Genomic DNA, 20,993 nt, shown 5'->3' on the forward strand with positions numbered 1-20,993 from the left:
AATGTAACTGCACTGTAGAGATAATAAAGATAGGGGCCAATTGTTCTGGCTGTTAATCACACATGCATACACGAACAGTTTTAGAACCTTTAAAGGTTCCCCAAAGGTCCATAAATGATGAAAGCAGACAGAAGAGAACCCCTTACCTCCCCCATCCTCATGAGGCTAGTCACCATGTGTTAAAACAATGAAAAATTTAAGTGGTGAGAACCCACAATTTCAATAGAAAGCCAGGACCCAGTTTTCATCCTACTCTTCATGCACATGTACATGTCCCTTAGCCCAGCTCCTAGCATCCCATACACTACAATAGCCACACTATTTCCACCCGTATTAGCCCCCACATAGTATAATGCCCTCTTGCACACCCACACCTTATTAGTTGCCCCATCTTGGGTAATCCAAGTGCAACACCCTCGCCGATGCAATGGCGAGGGAGTGTTTGCGAATACGTCCCACCTGCATATAACCACATTACACTACATGGTCCTGATAGGACATAGGGGTATTGCAGTGGTGAATCCTGCCTGGCAAGGCAGGAGTTAAGTGTTTTGTATGATGCAAGATGCTATTATCCAATGTCTTGTGTTACATCCTGTCCTTTGTAAGCTGAGATGTGATTGGAGGAGCAGCCACCACCAGATCAAAGGGAGGTAATAAAACCCCTGGCCAGGAATGTTCTGGAGGAATTCTAGTAAGTCTCAGATCTCAGAGAAGTCTCAGAACTTTCAGAGAGATTCTAGTGTAGGAGAATCCTAGAGATCAGTGAGTGAGTGAGTAATCTCTGTCTAGCCCATACCAGAGCAGGAAGAGCCTAGCCCCTGCCTCTGAAGAGTGGAGTCTAAGACTAGAGTTAGTGTAGTGAGGAAAAGGGGTATCATCTTACCTTTAAAGGTGTTACCTGAAGCCCTACAGGACAAGCTGAAGCTTCCTACCAGGACACAGCTGCCTTCCCAGCCTGCCCTCTACATCCAGGCTGGTGAACTATCTCCTGAGGCTCCCTCCAAACGCATCTCAACACTCCATCTACCTGTTAAAGGCACGTTGCTGCGGTTCCTGCCGGTTCAAATAAAGAACTGTAAGTTGTTTTCTTGAACTTCTGTCTCCGTCTGGTCCCTGCTAATACGGCTGCCTTCATCACCGGCACCCTGTCCACCACACAGAGACTCACACTCGGGACATTAAGGGGTTGCCCCAGGGAGATCCGCTATAGCAGCCTCTCCCTCATCATTTCTTGCCAACACCACCCTGCTGGAGACCTGCCAGGCTGTAGGACAGCCCTCCGGTTCCCCATACCAAGCACCGTGACACTAGCGTGCCTAGGCCGCAACCGCCAGCCACTCAGGTACTGCGGGCCCCGGCTGACTCCAGGCCCCGAGAAAAGGCTAGGCCCCGGTGGGGGATGTTGCCAGAGCCGGATCATCATTGGCGCTATTGGAGCGCTAGCGCCGGGCCCCCGGATCCGGATTTATTGGTTGGGGGCCCCCGGCCTGGCGCTCCAATAGCGCCGATGTTCATGCTCCTGCTGGGGCCCCGGCGGGCCCCGTCACTTGCCTCGGTAGACAGGCAGGGGCCTCCGTCCATCCGGACAGGAAGGTCCTGCCCGTCACTGTATATTGCTCGATGCGGCCGGAAACGGCCGCTCGAGCACTATTACTGGAGCGATGTGCGCCGGGGTTGTCTTCCGGCCACATCGCTCCATGAACTAGGATGCGCGGCCGCGCGATGACGTCATCACGCGGCCGCGCACCGTTTTGCTGCCTGGCCGCGGGCTGAAGAAAGAAGATGCAGGAGCCTGAGGTGAGTACGAGGTTTTTTGTTTTTAATAAAATAGCAGTAAAAACATGGTGGGGGCTTATTAAAACATGGTGGGGTCAGAACAATATATAATTCATTGTGGGGGGGGCAGCATATAATTTAATTCCTTGTGGGGGGGCAGCGTATCATTTAATCCATTGTGGGGGGGCAGCATATCATATAATCCATTGTGGGGGCAGCATATTATTTAATTCCTTGTGGGGTGGCAGCATATCATATAATCCATTGTGGGGGGCAGCATATTATTTAATTCCTTGTGGGGGGGGGGGAAGCATATCATATAATCCATTGTGGGGGGCAGCATATCATTTAATTCCTTGGTGGGGGGGCAGCATATCATTTAATTCCTTGTGGGGGAGCATATCAAATAATTCATTGTGGGGGGCAGCATATCAAATAATTCATTGTGGGGGGCAGCATATCAAATAATTCATTGTGGGGGGGGGCAGCATATCAAATAATTCATTGTGGGGGGCAGCATATCAAATAATTCATTGTGGGGGGGGCAGCATATCAAATAATTCATTGTGGGGGGAGGGCAGCATATCACATAATTCATTGTGGGGGGCAGCATATCTTTTAATTCCTTGGTGGGGGGGCAGCATATCAATTAATTCATTGTGGGGGGGGCAGCATATCATTTAATTCATTGTGGGGGGCAGCATATCAAATAATTCATTGTGGGGGGGCAGCATATCATTTAATTCATTGTGGGGGGCAGCATATCATTTAATTCCTTGGTGGGGGGCAGCATATCATTTAATTCATTGTGGGGGGCAGCATATCTTTTAATTCCTTGGTGGGGGGGCAGCATATCAATTAATTCATTGTGGGGGGGCAGCATATCATTTAATTCATTGTGGGGGGGCAGCATATCATTTAATTCATTGTGGGGGGCAGCATATCATTTAATTCATTGTGGGGGGGCAGCATATCATTTAATTCATTGTGGGGGGCAGCATATCATTTAATTCATTGTGGGGGGGCAGCATATCATTTAATTCCTTGTGGGGGGCAGCATATCAAATAATTCCTTGTGGGGGGCAGCATATCAAATAATTCATTGTGGGGGGCAGCATATCATTTAATTCCTTGTGGGGGCTGGGGGAGCATATCAAATAATTCATTGTGGGGGGGCAGCATGTCAAATAATTCATTGTGGGGGGGACATATCAAATAATTTATTATTAGTATTCCAATATTCATTCTAGTATATTAAATTCTGAACGCTCCACGCTGTACTATTACGGCATGGAGTTTTTAAGCATCTCGTCTCGTCATACAGGCAAGGGTTTTGCTGCATATTGCTGCAAACACCCACTGCTAACACCCACAAATGGTACAAATATGCGGCAATGCCGCCAGTGGTAGTCAAAGGATGAGTGTATGCCCCCTTCTTTGTTTCGATCATTGCTCCCCATGACGTCATTGGGGAGCAACAATCCATTGCGGTGACAGCCTGGGGTCTTTACAAGGCCTGAAGCTGTTACATTCCTGCTAATTTATTACAATGTACAATTTGCATATTGTAATAGATTATATGGAAAATCCCCATATACTGCCATACCGTAGTATGGCCGTATATGATAGGATCAATCAGACAACCTAGGGTTAAAGTACCCTAGTGGGTCTGAAAAGTTGAAAAAAATGTATGAAAAAGGGGAAAAGAATTAAAATAAAACCTAAAAGTTCAAATCACCCTTTTTTCCTAGAACTGATATAAAAGTAAACAAGTAAAATCATAAACGTATTAGCTATCACCTCATTCCAAAATGTTTGATCTATCAAAATATAATAACGGTTATTCACGGTGTTGAACCCCATAACGGATAACAGCTCTCAAATGTCTGAAACGCCACTTTTTTACTATTTTGCAACATATAAAAAATTTTACAAAAAATTACCAAAAGGTTGTACAGTCCTGAACAGTGTCCTGCACAGTAACAATGGTAGCAAAGAAAACGTCCACTCATCCCGCAAAAATCCCGCAGTATATTAGATAATTCATTGATGGGGGCAGTACATTAAGTAAATGGGGGGCCATATATTAAATAATTTCTTGAGGTGACCAGCATCTAAAATGCACCCCACTATATTAGAGAGGGCTATAAATAGGTACATTAATTCATTAAAGGGGGCCATATAAATTAAGTCATCAATTGGGGGGGCAACATATATAATTAGGGGTACAGTATTATTTATTCAAGGGCTGTAGTATAGTAATATATTGGGGGTCGCAATGTGTTCTTTGATATATGCAGAGTGGTTTTATTATGGGGTATATTTGGGGGGGGGCATTATTCTGTTATCCAGGTGACATTATACTGTGAGTAACTGTGGTATTTTTAGGTGCACAGTGTGTGGCATGTGCTGCCGGGAGCTGAAGGCATCTGCTGCAAAATTCTTCAGCCAAAAGTTACGTCGATTCTGGCCCTGAAGGAGAAGACATGTCACCTGTGAGGTACTAGAAGCCACTTCTGCAGTATTGTACTCACTGATTAACCTTCTAGTGTTAGACAGTTCTCAGCTTGTACTGTACATGTCCTGTTATATTCATAGTGTCCATAATGAGCCAGCAATGGGGTGTGGGGTTATTATCATCAGTAATTGTTATTGATAACGTTGGTGCTGTGAACTCACTTTGTGTATTTGCCCCCTGTTCTGTGACATCACTGTGTGTGTTAACCCTTCTGTGCTGTGACATAACTGTGTTAGTGTATCAACCCCCTGTGCTGTGACATCACTGTGTGTGTGTATTAACCCCATGTGTTGTGACATCACTGTGTGTGTGTATTAACCGCATGTGCTGTGACATCACTGTGTGTGTATTAACCCTGTGCCTAATAAATTCCTAAGGGGGGCTTACCTAATGATTTATTAAAGGAGAGCCCTGCCTAATACATTTCTAAGGGAGAGACCTACCTAATGAAGCTCTATGGGGAACCCTTTGTCTAGCATTATGGGTGCACAGTGTGGTCAGTTGTGGTGTGAGCAGTATATATGTAAGGGGTACAGTGTGGACAGTTGTGGTGTGAGGGGTATATATGATATGTGGATGGCACAGTGTGGTCAGTTGTGGTGTGTGCAGTATATATGTGGGGAGTATAGTGTGGACAGTTGTGGTGTGAGGGGTATATATGATATATGTGGGGGTACAGTGTGGTCAGTTGTGGTAGGAAGGGTATATATGATATATGTGGAGGCACAGTGTGGTCAGTTGTGGTGTGAGGGGTATATATGATATATGTGGGGAGTATAGTGTGGACAGTTGTGGTGTGAGGGGTATATATGATATATGTGGGGGCACAGTGTGTACAGTTGTGGTGTGAGGGGTATATAATATATGTGGGGACACAGTGTGTACAGTTGTGGTGTGAGGGGTATATATGATATATGTGGGGGCACAGTGTGGTCAGTTGTGGTGTGAGGGGTATATATGATATATGTGGGGGCACAGTGTGGTCAGTTGTGGTGTGAGGGGTATATATGATATATGTGGGGGCACAGTGTGGTCAGTTGTGGTGTGAGGGGTATATATGATATATGTGGGGGCACAGTGTGGTCAGTTGTGGTGTGAGGGGTATATATGATATGTGGGGGCACAGTGTGGTCAGTTGTGGTAGGAGGGGTATATATGATATATGTGGAGGCACAGTGTGGTCAGTTGTAGGGATATATATGATAAATGTGGGGGCACATAGTGGTCAGTTGTGGTGTGAGGGGTATATATGATATATGTGGGGGTACAGTGTGGTCAGCTGTGGTGTGAGGGGTATATATGATATATGTGGGGGCACATAGTGGTCAGTTGTGGTGTGAGGGGTATATATGATATATGTGGGGGACAGTGTGGTCAGCTGTAGGGATATATATGATAAATGTGGGGGCACAGTGTGGTCAGTTGTGGTGTGAGGAGTATATATGATATATGTGGGAGCACAGTGTGGTCAGTTGTAGTGTGAGGAGTATATATGATAAATGTGGGGGCACAGTGTGGTCAGTTGTGGTGTGAGGGGTATATATGATATATGGGTGCACAGTGTGGTCAGTTGTGGTGTGAGGGGTATATATGATATATGGGTGCACAGTGTGGTCAGTTGTGGTGTGAGGGGTATATATGATAAATGTGGGGGCACAGTGTGGTCAGTTGTGGTGTGAGGGGTATATATGATATATGGGTGCACAGTGTGGTCAGTTGTGGTGTGAGGGGTATATATGATATATGGGTGCACAGTGTGGTCAGTTGTGGTGTGAGGGGTATATATGATATATGTGGAGTACAGTGTGGTCAGTTGTGGTATGAGGGGTATATATGATAAATGTGGTGGCACAATGTGGTCAGTTGTGGTGTGAGGGTCAGGTGTGAGGTGTATATAGCATGATGTCAACCATGTTTGTTTTATAAACCTGCACAGATGAGTGATAGATGGAAGAAGTCTCCTGGAAGATAAGACAGAAGAGAGGAGACAGCATCAGGGACGTCACCTGTAAGTCATTGGATGACACTGCGGCCTCTGTGCAGGGCTGGTATCGACTACTATATGGTCACTATATGGTGGTATATACTGGTCTGTGTGTAGGTTATTATATATTATTACAGTATTATTCGGTTATTATGTAGTGGTGATAATCATGATGTTATGATATTATTTGGGCTTGGTACAGAGGTGCTATTAGTGATATTGTCCTGTGCTCGTGGTGTTTGTATAATAACAATATGGCGGTAAAGCTCATCAGTAAATGGAGTTTATATTTGGTAAATTGTTGGTAATACCGGTCTGTGTATAGAGTCTTGTGCTCATTATCAGGAAGTTGGTATTATCTTTATGATGTGGTGATGCTGTGTGCTGCATTTTGGAGGGATCATTTATAAATAGTTGCGCTATTGTTTGGAATATTGGTCTTATGGTAGTTTTAATTGGTAACAGTATTGTGGTATCATTTTAAAATAGTATGGCAGGAGTATTTTTTGGTTTCTACTATCTCTAGAGCTTTTAAACAGTATAGCTATGAGGAACCTTTTTACTTATATCGTTGTGGGAGGGGGCCCCGTATTGGCTGCAGAGCTGGGGGGGCCCCATCCTAAAGGAGGTGCTCCATACCACTGGGACCCTTAATCTGGCCCTGGATGTTGCACAAGTATTTGGGGCCTCAGTATACGGGTTCCCCTAAATTTCATATTAAATCCTGTTGTCAGGCATCATGGCACAACACTGCCAACAAGTGGTGAGAATAGGGCATTACATGTGCATTTTTTTTGTTATATGTCTGTCTTTTAGCCCAATGGGTAAATGTTTCATTACATCATATTTACAAAGGCTTAGCAGGGGACTCTATGGCTGGCACCTCAGATTGTCTAGACAAAGCAAGTCTATAAATAACGGCTCTGTCTAACGGCTCTGTGATTTAGTGTCACAGACTTTTAGCCACCTACTTTAAATATAAAATTGACTGCATTTGCCAGGAAATAATCTCCCATTCCACTAACTCTATTAATACTTCACCCTGTTCACGCTCTTCCTTTGAGCCAGTCACAGAGAAAGAAGTGGCCAGGCTCCTTTCCTCTTCCTTTCCATGACCTGCAGCAGTGCCCGTTCCCCTCACAACTCATACAGTCCCTCTCCACAGAAGTTACTTCTCACACCACTAAAATCTTCAATCTCTCTCTCTCTCTCTTTTGGTGTCATTCCGTTGTTGTTGCCCCAATAATAAAAAAAAAAACCTTCCCGGGACCAATCCTACTGACCAGTTTGTAACCTACCTTTCATCTCTAAACTCCTGGAACGCCTGGTCTACTCATGGTTGACCCGTTATCTCTCTGCTAATTCCCTCCTTGATCCCCTACAATCTGCTTAGGACTGCTATTACAAATTGTTCCAAGTTTTCACAGCAACTTACAACTCACAATGTAACTACTTTCTCTTTAATTAGCTCTGATAACAATAGCAACAACAATGGAAGAGACTGCAGGTATATGTGAACAAAGCCAACCTGGCTATTGACCTCCGGGTAACCAATAAACCATAAATAACGGATGGAGCCTCTTTATTGCGTTGGGTTTGGGTAGGCCACAGCATTAATTTTATTAACCGAAACTTATTTAACATTTTTAATTAAAGTGCAACATAAATTGTAAACAAAAGCAAGCATGCTCGCCCGAGTCCTTTTAGTTCTTCGAAAAGCAACCTTCTCCCGAATGGAGGCTGCAGAACAGCCGACACACAGGCAACTTCACTTCGCCTTAGGCAAGTCTAACTCCGCCAGTGCTGTGACATCTGCAAGAAACAGAGGGAAACAGCCAGAAACCGAGAAGAAACCTGAAAAAAGTTTGCAGTTAACCTGACGGCAGGATGGGAGGGAGACTTCACACCTCTCGGTCCTTGAGGGCAGAAGGTAAGAGGCCCTCCTACGTGTCCTCATCGATTTTCTATGCCCTGGGAGGGCCCTAAGGGCTGGCTGACCCACCCCTTCATGACCGCCCAGGGTAAGGGGGGGCCACCGCCAATTACTTTTGAATTTTTAACCCTAAATCCCCTGCAGTCCAAAGCCCCTTCCCTAAACGATTTGGGGCTATAGAAAACAATAACCGCTTAACGCATGACGACATTTATCACCCTCTTTGTATATGTTGGCATGTTAAGTGTTTTACATTCAACAACCGCTGCTGACATCCATAATTAGTGCTGGTGCCACCGTCCACCGTCTTTGGTTGGATCGTAGCTCACCTGAAGTCATCAGGGAGCAACAATCTGTTCCCATGGCAGACTGGAATCTGTATGTGATTCCAGGACCAGCCATTGGGAAGGATCCATGACATGGTGCAGAAGGCACACTGTTCTAGATCCCCAGCTAATTCTCCTTATACTGCAATACTGTAGTATTAAAGTACATGGAAGGAATGATCAGATCAGGAGGTCTAAAGAGAAGTCCCAGGTCAACATCTTCAAAGAGTTTGTATGTTCTCTCTGTGTTTGCGTGGGTTTCCTCCGTGTCCTCTGGTTTCCTCCCACACTCCAAAACCTACTGGTAGGTTGATTAGATTGTGAGCCCCATTGGGGACAGGGACCGATCTGGCAAGCTTTTTGCTGTGCTGTGGAATCTGTGTGCGCTATATAAATAAAGGAATTATTATTATTATTATTAAACAAAAATTCAAATCACCTCCCTTTCCCTTGAACTGATATAAAAAGAAACCAAAAAAAATCATGTTTGCAAACATGTTTGGTATGGCTGCGTCCCAAAAGTCCCGATCGATCAATTTATAAAAACAGTTATTCCTAGTGCTGAATCCCATAATGGAAAGAAGCGCTCAAATGTCCGAAACTGCATTTTTTGCCGATTTGCGACACATAAACATTTTTATAAACAATATACACTCACCGGCCACTTTATTAGGTACACCATGCTAGTAACGGGTTGGACCCCCTTTTGCCTTCAGAACTGCCTCAATTCTTCGTGGCATAGATTCAACAAGGTGCTGGAAGCATTCCTCAGAGATTTTGGTCCATATTGACATGATGGCATCACACAGTTGCCGCAGATTTGTCGGCTGCACATCCATGATGCGAATCTCCCGTTCCACCACATCCCAAAGATGCTCTATTGGATTGAGATCTGGTGACTGTGGAGGCCATTTGAGTCCAGTGACCTCATTGTCATGTTCAAGAAACCAGTCTGAGATGATTCCAGCTTTATGACATGGCGCATTATCCTGCTGAAAGTAGCCATCAGATGTTGGGTACATTGTGGTCATAAAGGGATGGACATGGTGAGCAACAATACTCAGGTAGGCTGTGGCGTTGCAACGATGCTCAATTGGTACCAAGGGGCCCAAAGAGTGCCAAGAAAATATTCCCCACACCATGACACCACCACCACCAGCCTGAACCATTGATACAAGGCAGGGTGCCTTGATTTTATGTTGTTGACGCCAAATTCTGACCCTACCATCCGAATGTCGCAGCAGAAATCGAGACTCATCAGACCAGGCAACGTTTTTCCAATCTTCTACTGTCCAATTTCGATGAGCTTGTGCAAATTGTAGCCTCAGTTTCCTGTTCTTAGCTGAAAGGAGTGGCACCCGGTGTGGTCTTCTGCTGCTGTAGCCCATCTGCCTCAAAGTTCGACGTACTGTGCGTTCAGAGATGCTCTTCTGCCTACCTTGGTTGTAACGGGTGGCGATTTGAGTCACTGTTGCCTTTCTATCAGCTCAAACCAGTCTGCCCATTCTCCTCTGACCTCTGGAATCAACAAGGCATTTCCGCCCACAGAACTGCCGCTCACTGGATGTTTTTTCTTTTTCAGACCATTCTCTGTAAACCCTAGAGATGGTTGTGCGTGAAAATCCCAGTAGATCAGCAGTTTCTGAAATACTCAGACCAGCCCTTCTGGCCCCAACAACCATGCGCGGTTCAAAGGCACTCAAATCACCTTTCTTCCCCATACTGATGCTCGGAGGAGATTGTCTTGACCATGTCTACATGCCTAAATGCACTGAGTTGCTGCCATGTGATTGGCTGATTAGAAATTAAGTGTTAACGAGCAGTTGGACAGGTGTACCTAATAAAGTGGCCGGTGAGTGTAGACAATAGGTTATTGGTGGTTGCGACCTCTGTAGCGGGCAGGGTGCTTACACCGGACAGCATGGGACTTTTGGCAGTTGGTCCATGGTGGCTGGGCTGGACATGTGCCATAAGATCAGACTCACATGTCCAGATGCCAATACACACAGAAAACAGCTAGGGAGAGCTTGCTGGTTCTCATATGGTCAAACAGCTAGGCAGTTACTTCTAAAACAGCATAATTGTCCTTATCAGGGCTCTGAGGTGTATAGAATAGTCTTGTTGTCCATGAAAGAATCCCCTAGTGATGTTTACACAATAAAGATTTTATTTAACACCTTACTTCACAATTTTACTCATAGGCTGGTCAAGGTAATATTCCAGAGTGCAAGTGGGGACTCTAACCAGACACTTCATGATTCCTTTAGTACAGAGTACATTCTCCCCTCTCCTATCACAGCCAGTACATGCTGTCAGATCTGCTATTTACCTCCCTCCCTCTTCTATATACCACCCTCTTATCTACCTGTAGCTTGTAGCCAGTGGCGGATTAAGTGTCCCATGGGTCCTTGGCTGTTCACACGGCTAGGCCCCCCGCTTTAATGTCCAAACCAACCTAGTGCCCCGAGGCCTAATCTCCTCCGTCTGACGATTCCATCACAGCCCGTACTGATCTGCCTTTAATGAAATGTCCACAGCAGAGGCCCCTTTACAGAAATGTCCACAGCAGACCCCCTTTTAAAGAACGGGCCACAGTAGTGGCCCCTTTAATGAAATAGCCACAGCAGAGCACCCCTATAAAGAACTGGACACTGCAGATTCCCCCATTAAAGAAATGGCCACAGCAGAGCCCCTCTTTAAATAAATGTATAAAGCATACCCCCCTTTAATTTAAGCACCCACAGCAAAGACCCCTTTAATGAATGGACATAGCAGAGCCCCCCTTTAAAGAAATATTCACAGCAGAGCCCCTTTTAATAAAATGCCCATAGCAGAGCCCCCTTTAATAAAATGTCCACAGCACAGTCGCCCTTTAAGAAACTGTCCACCACTGATGCCCCCCTTTACATAAATGTCCACAGCAGAGTACCCCCCCTGCAGGAAGAGGAGAGTATAGAGCCGCAGGGTCAGGAGAAGGAGCTTAAGGTTAGTATAGATTTTTTCTTTAAGACTGATTTCGGATCTTCACATAGGCCCCGGGTGCAGGAATGGGCCTCTCGGAAGCCAAAGACCAAAGCTATTGTAGTACAGTGTTTTGGATTTAAACTAGTGATCAGAGCATCTCTGGTTCAAGTTTAAGTTTGTATAAAATAAAAGAAGTTAAAAAACAGTTTAAAACATTAAAATAAATAAAATATAACCCCCTATAATAATATATTTTCATACAAAATCTTCAAAAATCCCAAATACACAAAAAATCCTCACATATTTTGTATCACCGAGTCCGGAACAATCTGTATAATAAAACAGAATTGTTCTTCCACCCACACACTGAAGGCCATTAAACAAAGATAATTTTCAATTAATACCCTTAAAAAATGTTTTAAAAAGTGATTTAAAAAATGTTACGCGTACAATTTCCTAAAAGTGGTTTTTCATACATTGAGGGGTGTAGTTTCTATAATGTGGTAATTTACGAGTCTTGCTATTATTTTGGCCTCTCACAGTCAATTGGAAGCTGAGCAGGTCCCTCTAAATACAGGTTTTGGCAATTTTACAAATTTTTTTAAAAAATGGTCCCCAAATTCTAAGCGTCATAACACTCTAGCAAAGTAAGTGGAATCTTAAAAAAAACGTACCAACATTGACCAGACATTTGGGAAATGTAAGTTATGAATTAATTTGGCTGCAATCTGCTTCAAAATTTCCATTTTTTTCCATAACTAAACACAAAAGATTTCATCCAAATTTTTAAATAAATTTGAAGTACAATGTGTCACGAGAAAATCCCCTGGATGTGTTAAAGCTATAACCATTTATGGTGACACAGGCAGATTTGAAAAAAAGGGCTGTATCCTAGAGGCCTGAAGGGGTTAAAACTTTTCGCCCTCCGCTGTTTCACCAAAGTACACAATAATATTATCTAGTGTCCTTTTAACCCCTTCACGCTCCGCGGCGGATATATCCGCCACGGAGCGCAGTGACTTAGCGCTCAGTGGCGGATATATCCGCCACGGCGCTTATGCCGGTTCGGCTCTGGATCAGAGCCGAACCGGCATCGGGAAACACGGGGTGCCGGCTGTAACTAATAGCCGGCACCCCAGTGTAACACCCGCGATCGGAGTTGTCTCCGATCGCGGGTGCTTAACCCTTTAGATGCCGCGGTCAGCGCGACCGCGGCATCTAACAAGTATCTGGGGGGTCTTTCCCCCACGATCGGCCCCCCCGAACCGTTTTCGGGGGGCGCCGATCGTTGCTATAGTAACTCTGGGGTCCGATCTGGTCCCCAGAGTTACTAGCAAGAATTGCCAGTAAGATGGCGTCTGTGACGTCATCTTACTGGCAAAGTGCCAGCCTATGCAAGTGCATAGGCTGACACTGATAATACTCTGCAATACATCAGTATTGCAGAATATTATCATGAAGAAGCAATCAGAAGATTGCTTCTTCATGTACCATGGTATAAAAGTGAAAAAGTAAAAAAAAAAGTTATTCAATAAAAAAATAAAGTCATAAATCACTAAAAATGCCCCAAACCCCCAAAACATATAAAGAGACATATAACTCAAAAAAAAAGTCTAAATCATAACACAAACCCCACATATATAGTATCACCGCGTCCGTAACAACCCGTAGAATAAAAGTAAATCATTATTGAACCCCCACGATAAACGCCGTAAAAAAAAAATGTTATAAACCCTCCAAAAATTATGATTTTTACCTTTTCAATCCCACAAAAAATGCTATAAAATGCGACCAAAAAACCATATGTACTCAGACATGATACTGGTGCAAAGTACAACATGTCCCGCAAAAAACAAGCCATCAACCAGCTCCGTAGCCAAAAACGTAACAAAGTTATGCCACTTGGAAGATGGCAATACAAAAATTATAGATTTTTCCCCACATTAGGGTTTTGTTTGACAAATTTAGTAAAACGTAAGAAAATATATTCATGTCTGGTATCCCCGTAATCGTATCGACCCATAGAATAAAGATAACAGGATTATTAGTCTATACGGTGAACACCAAAAAAAAAAAAAGTCAAAAATCCAGTACAGAATTGATGCTTTTCTACTCCTGCCCTCAAAAAAAGTTCCTAAATTTTCAACAATAGGTGATACCAACCCCAAAATGGTAACAATGGAAAAAGCATCTCATCCCGCAAAAAAAATGCCGTCACATGGCCCCAATAACGAAAAAGCGAAAATTTTATAGCCTTCAAAAGGGGCCAATGAGGAAACTAAAATCCTGGCAGCTGCAGCGCCCTCCTTCCCTTCTGCGCCTTGCTGTGCGCCCATAAAACAAGTCACAGCCACATGTGGGGGGTCGCTGCACTCAGGAGAAATTGCAGAACAAATTGTATGGTGGGTTTTCTCTTTTTATATTTTGGAAATGTGTAAATTTTAGGGCTAAATGAACGTATAAGGGAACAGTATGACCATTCTAAATTTCACCTCCATTTTGATTCAATTACTATGAAGATCTCAAGGGGTTAACAATCTTCGTAAAAGCTGTTTCTGATAGCTTGAGGGGTGCAGATTTGAAAATGGGTAGATTATATAGGGGGTTTTGATGCTAAATATGTAAAATTTCATTCAAAACTGTATTTATCCCCAAAATAGTCAATTCTGAAAATCCGGAAAAGCGATATTCTATTTGTAGGCCGCGTGACGTCAAAATAAATTATCCAAACATTTCAGAAATTATGAAAATGTAAAGTAGACAAATGGGAAATGTTATTCTGCAAGTTATTTGGGTGGTAAATCTATCTGCCTGAAAACGCAATGATTTTGAATTTCGAAAATGGCAAATTTTTCAAAAAATTTATCATATTTTCTTTTTTTTTGTAAATAAACGCAAAACTTATCAGCCAAAATTTACCACTAAAATGAAGTACAACATGTGGGGAAAAAACAATCTCAGAATCGTTTTGATAAGTAACAGTGTTCAAAAGTTATAACCATATAAAGCGACGCAGGTCAGAATCCAAAAAATCGGGCTGAGCCTTAAGCTGTAAAATGGCTGCGTCCTTAAGGGGTTAACGGCTCTGTCAATAAAGATAATTGAGAAAAAAAAAGAAACTAACAGGTAGTAACCAATCAGTGGACTGAATAGGCGTGGTTTGGAGCGGAATCGAGGCTTGGATAGCTAACCCCGCCCACACATGTGGGTCTGAGTTGAACGTGAAGCGTCTAACATCCAAGTTGTCAGGTTTGAGCTAGCAGTGTGTGGGGACATGGCTGATGATCTGGGCGATCAGTGGTGGGGAGAGAATACAGAAGAAGCAGAAAGTGAAGGTAAGAGACATCCCCCCTGTCATGTATCCGGGAGATCAGTTCATGTGGCGTTTGTTATAGTTGTAATGCAGCTGCTGCAGAACCTCTTTGAGAAGAAAAATATGTTAAATTATAAAAACGTCTCAAAATGAGGGTCTCTGGGTATACAGAGCCAGTCACACTATCCCACTATGTGCTGCCAGCCTTGTGATGACCCCTCTGTGCAGCCCCAGCTTCATTGAACTATGTCCCATCTGGGCATCTCCACCCTTCACCTAATGCGTATAACTATTCGGCAGTATATGTTGGCATAAATAAGTTATTCCATTTTACAATACACTTTAGCAATTCTTTTCAGTTCTATAGATCTCTGCTTGCTGTCATACGATAAGAAGATTCTCTGTTTACGGTCAGTGGATAGAAAGCTGTCATGTGATGTCACACAGTTCTGATTACTGTAACGAGCTGTGCGCGCGACATGACGTGACCATTTTTAATCACAGGAAGTAAACGATAAAGCTTCCTATAGAATGACAGCAAGCAGAGATGTAGAAAACTGTGAGGAATTGATTCAGAAGATATATTGGAAAACTGTATAACTTTTCATTCCTCTCGTCCTACAGGCAGCACTGATGGGTAAGAGTCTGGAGTCCTAATTATGACAGAAGAACACAATAACAATGTTAATTAACAATAAATCAATTAACCGACTGCCCTATAAGTATCCTAGGAGTCAAGGAAGAGGCGTGTTTTTTTTCTTCTGTCCTAATTAGGTTTACTGCCAGTATCCTCTTGCTCCCCTGAGGCCTGGGCTGTGGTGCACGTCCAGCAGGGTAGAAGCAAATGTCTTACCAGTGGCAATCCTGGTGAAACTACATTCTGAGGCTGTCCTTCCCCCCGTGGTGGCGGAAGTCCAGTATTTTCGGAGTTTCTGGATAAACTCCCCTCCTACTGCGTCTCCCATTGGAAGCGGGAACCGCTGTATTCTCAGGTACGGCTTTTGAATAAACAGAGAAGTGGAGGTGAGATTTGTGTTGCACTCAATACTTTGGGGTATAGCTGCTGTTTTGCCGCATCTTCCCCTTCCTGAAGCCACCATCTACAATGTACCGTAAGGTGGTTTCTATATTGTTGTGAACAAAGCTCTGGCTAACCTTAGGGCTCAGCGCCCCTGCATCCTTTTCTTATGTTAGAAGGATTTGGTTGTTAGCCCGGGTGTCGCCTCTTACCAGGTGCATTGCATTTCCTGTTGGGAATGTTTTAAGGCTGTACTGTTCAGGTATGCTCTCTGCACCTGCCAGGCAGCAGAGTCAGTCTGAGCTTAAGATGTCCAGCCTTGGTAAAAGGAAGAGAAAGTCTCATCATAGAGACTGTATTAGCTGTGAGCAGCCTATACCGGATGATTGCCCTGATGATGTTTGTGCCCCTTGTGCAGCTCCTGCTCAGACTTCAGGAGGAGACGTATTTTTTCAGTGGATGAAGGAAAAAATGTCTGCTGTATTTGATGAGATGAGTTCAAAGAAAAAGAAGTCTAAAAGACATCATAAACGTAGAAAACATCATAGGCAATCATCTTCTATATCTTTACCTTCTAGTAGCTGCTCAGAAGCCCAGATAATTTCTGGGGATAGCCCTGAATCGGAAGGTTCTGGGCCAGATGTATCTGAGGATTTTTTTCTGTTTCACAAAGATAAAACCTCTAAATTGATCAATGCGGTTAAAAGTGTAATGGAGACAGATGAGTCTCATAATGACTCTGTTAACCAAGATGCACTTTTTTATTTTCCCAGAAAAAAAGCCAAAGTATTGCCTAGTCATCCTGATCTTAAAGTCCTCTTTGAACAGGGTTGGTCTAAGCCTGAAAAAAGATTTGATTTGGGGTCTCGTTTTCGAGCAGTATACAAAATCGACCCTAAAGAATCTGAAGAATGGGAATTGCCTCCCAAGATTGATATCCCAGTGGCTACTATCTAAAAAAATCTATTTTTCCTGCAGATGAATCTTCTTTACTTAAAGACCCTCTTGACAGGAAAGCTGACGCTATGCTCCGCAGAAGCTATCAACTCTCAGCAGCCATGGCTAAGGCATCTCTTGCTACTGTGCCTGTTGCACGAGCCTTAAGATTATGGCTAAGCCAGATTGGTCGGGACATTTTGGATGGAGTCCCTAGAGAAGAAATTTATGAGAATTTGTCTTCTGTTAAACTTGCAGGCGATTTTCTGTGTGATTTTTCTCTTGACTCTTTAAAACTTGCATCTAAGAACATGCTAACGGCTAACTCTGCACGTCGTGCCCTGTGGATAAAACCCTGGACAGGGGATGTAGCCTCCAAACATCACTTCTGTTCACTTCCCTTCCACCCATCTTCCTTGTTTGGGAAAGACCTGAAGGAGGTGTTGAAGAATCTTAGTGAAGATAAGGGGAACTCTTTTCCACAAGTAGCCAGTACCTCCAAAAAACCGAGCTTTCCACCTAGAAAAGCAAGACCGGAAAGACCTTTTCGTGCATTTCGTAACCGACGTAGAGGAGTTCAGAAGTCTAAAGACAGAACTGTCTTCCACAGTAAAAAAAACGAGAAGCCTGACTTCTGACGCCATGCCAGGTCTGTCTCCAGTAGGTGCAAGGGTGACAGACTTCGCTCACTTATGGACAGACATCACATCCGATGCTTGGGTACTGTCCACAGTAAAAAACGGATACGCTTTGGAATTCGACAAGATTCCGCCAGAAAGATTTTTGAGTACAAAAATCGAGAAATCTCAGATCCTTCCCTTGTTGCACGAATTTATCCAAAAAAGAGCTCTAGAAGAAGTCCCTTTGTCAGAAAGAGGAAAAGGAGTGTACTCCGCCATATTTGCTGTACCAAAGCCAAACAACAGGTGGAGATTAATTATAGACCTCCGCTATCTAAACAGATTCTTGACCAAAATTGCATTCAAGATGGACTCCATAAAATCAGCCACCGCCATTCTACAGCAAAGCAACTACATGGCCAAAATAGACCTGGCCGATGCTTATCTCCACATTCCCATCAGGAGAGGTCACAGAAAATATCTGAGAATAGCAATTGTGACCAATTCAAGAACTCTTCACTACCAGTTCACCTGTCTGCCATTCGGCATTACATCAGCCCCTCACGTCTTCACCAAGACCACCATAGTTCTGGCGGCTGCACTGAGACTTCGGGGGATACAGATCGTGCCCTATTTGGACGACTGGCTGATCATAGCAGAGAATCAATCTCTCTTGAAACTTCATCTTCAGATGACAATCGATCTTCTACAACAACTGGGTTTCCTAATCAATTGGGAAAAATCCCTTCTTATTCCAACAACCAGAATTCAGTTCCTGGGGTATATTCTCGACTCGTGCAGTATGACTATTCATCTTCCTCAGGAGAGAATCTTGAAAATCAAGCAGTCCGTGCACTACCTTATCAAGACAAGATGCACAACGGTCAGAACAGCCATGAGGGTCCTGGGTCTGATGACTTCAATAATAGAAGCAGTTCCTTGGGCAAAGGCACATTTCAGACAGCTACAACTCAACATTCTGGCTGTTTGGAACAAATCTCCAGCAGGATTCGACAAACCGATTGTACTAACTCCTCAGACCAGAGTCAGCCTCGGTTGGTGGTTGAGGAAGAATTTGGCGTCCGGCAGATCTTTACGTTTTGTTCAACCCCAGATCCTGACAACCGATGCCTCATCCTCAGGTTGGGGGGCCCACCTCAGCAATCTCTGGGTTCAGGACAAATGGAATTACACAGACAGGACTCTGTCCTCAAATCAAAGAGAATTGAAAGACATTTATTTAGCCCTGAAATTCTTTCAGACCCAGCTGAAAAAACAGCATGTGAAGGTACAGACCGACAATCTGTCATGTGTTTATTACATAAACAAGCAAGGGGGTACCAGGAGCACACCCCTCATCAAACTGTGTCAAAAGATTATCTCCTGGGCCGAGGAAAACCTTCAGAGTCTGTCAGCAGTCCACATTCGAGGGTCTCTGAACACTCAGGCAGACATTTTAAGCCGCTCTCAACTAAGACCAGGGGAATGGTCCCTAACAGTGTTATCTTCCAACAGATTGTCAGTCGGTTCGGTTGTCCACAAATGGACATGATGGCGACCAAACAGAACTCGAAGTTGCCAATGTTTTGCTCTCTTTACAGGTCAGACCAACCATATGCAGTGGATGCCCTGTCTCTTCCCTGGACCAACCTGTTCATTTACATATTTCCTCCGATACCGCTCATTCAGAGGATACTTTACAAAATCAAAGAAGAGAAACCGAATGCAATTCTGATCCTACCATTTTGGCCACGCAGAGTACGGTTTCCTCTTGTAATGAGGTTGTCCAAGGGCGAATATTGGAAACTTCCTGCAGTTCCACATCTCTTGGAACAGATGGGGTTTTTCCATCCATCACCACAGAAGCTACAGCTTACGGCCTGGAGATTGAGAAGAAGACCCTAACAGGTCTAGGTCTTTCATCCAGAGTTATAAAGACATTGTTGTCAGCTAGAAGACCAGCGACCATTAAGTCCTATGGTAGAGTTTGGAAAGTCTTCACATCCTGGTGTTCAGATAATTCTGTATCTGAACCTTCAGTCTCAGATATTCTTACTTTTCTACAGGATGGCCTTGATAAAGGTTTAAAACCTGCTACCTTGAAGCTTCAGTTTGCTGCAATCAATGCTTTAAATAACAATAGATTCTCATCTAATCATATAGTACGGAGATTCTTCAAGGCTTTAAGGAACATCAAACCTCCTATTAGGCCACCATGTCCACAGTGGGATCTTGCCTTGGTCCTACATCATCTCACAGAACCTCCCTTTGAGCCTATACAGGAAGCTTCTCTCAAATCTTTATCGTGGAAGACCTTCTTTTTAGTTGCCGTTTCCACCGCTAGAAGAATTTCAGAGCTGCAAGCCTTATCCTGCAAAGAGCCATACTTACAGATAAGACCAGACTGCATCATACTAAGAACCGTTCCATCGTTTCTTCCTAAAGTGGCCTCAGTTTCTAATTTAAATCAGGAATATTATCTTCCAGCTTTGTGTCCAACTCCTGCTAATGCTCATCAGCAAGTTCTGCATCTTCTGGATGTTAGAAGATCCGTCTTGACTTATCTAGAGAAGACAAAATCTTTTAGAAAATCTGAATCTCTGTTTCTCCAATTTCAAGGTCCAAGAAAAGGGATGAAGGCCTCTGCAGCCTCTCTCTCGATGGATAAAGCAGAGTATTTCTATGGCTTACAGAGCCTTGGGACAACCTTCACCTTTAGAGATTAGGGCTCATTCTACAAGATCTACCGCTACTTCCTGGGCAGAGTATGCAATGCTCTCTATAGATCAGATCTGTCAAGCAGCTTCTTGGACTTCTTCTAATACTTTTGCTAAACATTACAGGCTGGATGTCTCCTCAGCTGGCTCAGCCTTTGGCATATCGGTGCTATCTACAGTGGCTTCGAAAATTTGTCCCCCCCTTTGATTTGCTACCTAAATCCCATCAGTGCTGCCTGTAGGACGAGAGGAAGATCTAAATTTTGCTTACCTGAAAATTTCTTTTCCTCGAAGTCCAAAGGCAGCACTATTATATTCCCTCCCAATAAAATAATTTTTTTTTGCTGCATAAAACACGCCTCTTCCTTGACTCCTAGGATACTTATAGGGCAGTCGGTTAATTGATTTATTGTTAATTAACATTGTTATTGTGTTCTTCTGTCATAATTAGGACTCCAGACTCTTACCCATCAGTGCTGCCTTTGGACTTCGAGGAAAAGAAATTTTCAGGTAAGCAAAATTTAGATCTTATACACACAATAACATTTATTCGCAAAATATTGGACGTTTGTGATAATGGTCTGTGAAACGTAATGGGGTATTCTAGTTTCTCTCCTTACAGACTAGAAGAATATAAAAAATATTTTTGAATACAGTAGTATGTCCCCTAATGTATAAGCACATAATTTTTATCCTGTCTTTGTCCTGGATAACAGGTTGGTGGCAGAGTTTGGGCCTAAATAGTCATTCACGGTCTCTTGAATGGAAATCTACCATCAATATCCAGCATGATAAACCAGGGATACTAATGCTTGCTACACACAATGCAGGAGTGCTCCCTCTGCTGGGTGAACAGCTTTAACTGAACTGTTATAGTTCATGCAG

At 43.6% G+C, this 20,993-nt stretch overlaps 1 protein-coding gene across 2 annotated transcripts in view; it reads left to right on the plus strand.

The window, feature by feature from the left end:
• Nucleotides 1-14,657: 14,657 nt before the first annotated feature.
• Nucleotides 14,658-20,993, plus strand: part of CMSS1 (cms1 ribosomal small subunit homolog) — a 215,855-nt gene continuing 209,519 nt past the window's right edge. Inside the window, exon 1 of one of the 2 annotated variants that reach the window (XM_072138485.1) lies at nucleotides 14,658-14,839. In XM_072138485.1, the coding sequence (XP_071994586.1) occupies nucleotides 14,779-14,839 (61 nt within the window). In that variant the 5' untranslated portion in view covers nucleotides 14,658-14,778. Of the gene's footprint in view, nucleotides 14,840-20,750; nucleotides 20,825-20,993 lie in introns of those variants that run through there. The other variant, XM_072138486.1, reaches the window with a different exon arrangement.

Source organism: Engystomops pustulosus, chromosome 2, assembly GCF_040894005.1.
Source record: "Engystomops pustulosus chromosome 2, aEngPut4.maternal, whole genome shotgun sequence".
Classification (NCBI taxonomy): domain Eukaryota; kingdom Metazoa; phylum Chordata; class Amphibia; order Anura; family Leptodactylidae; genus Engystomops; species Engystomops pustulosus.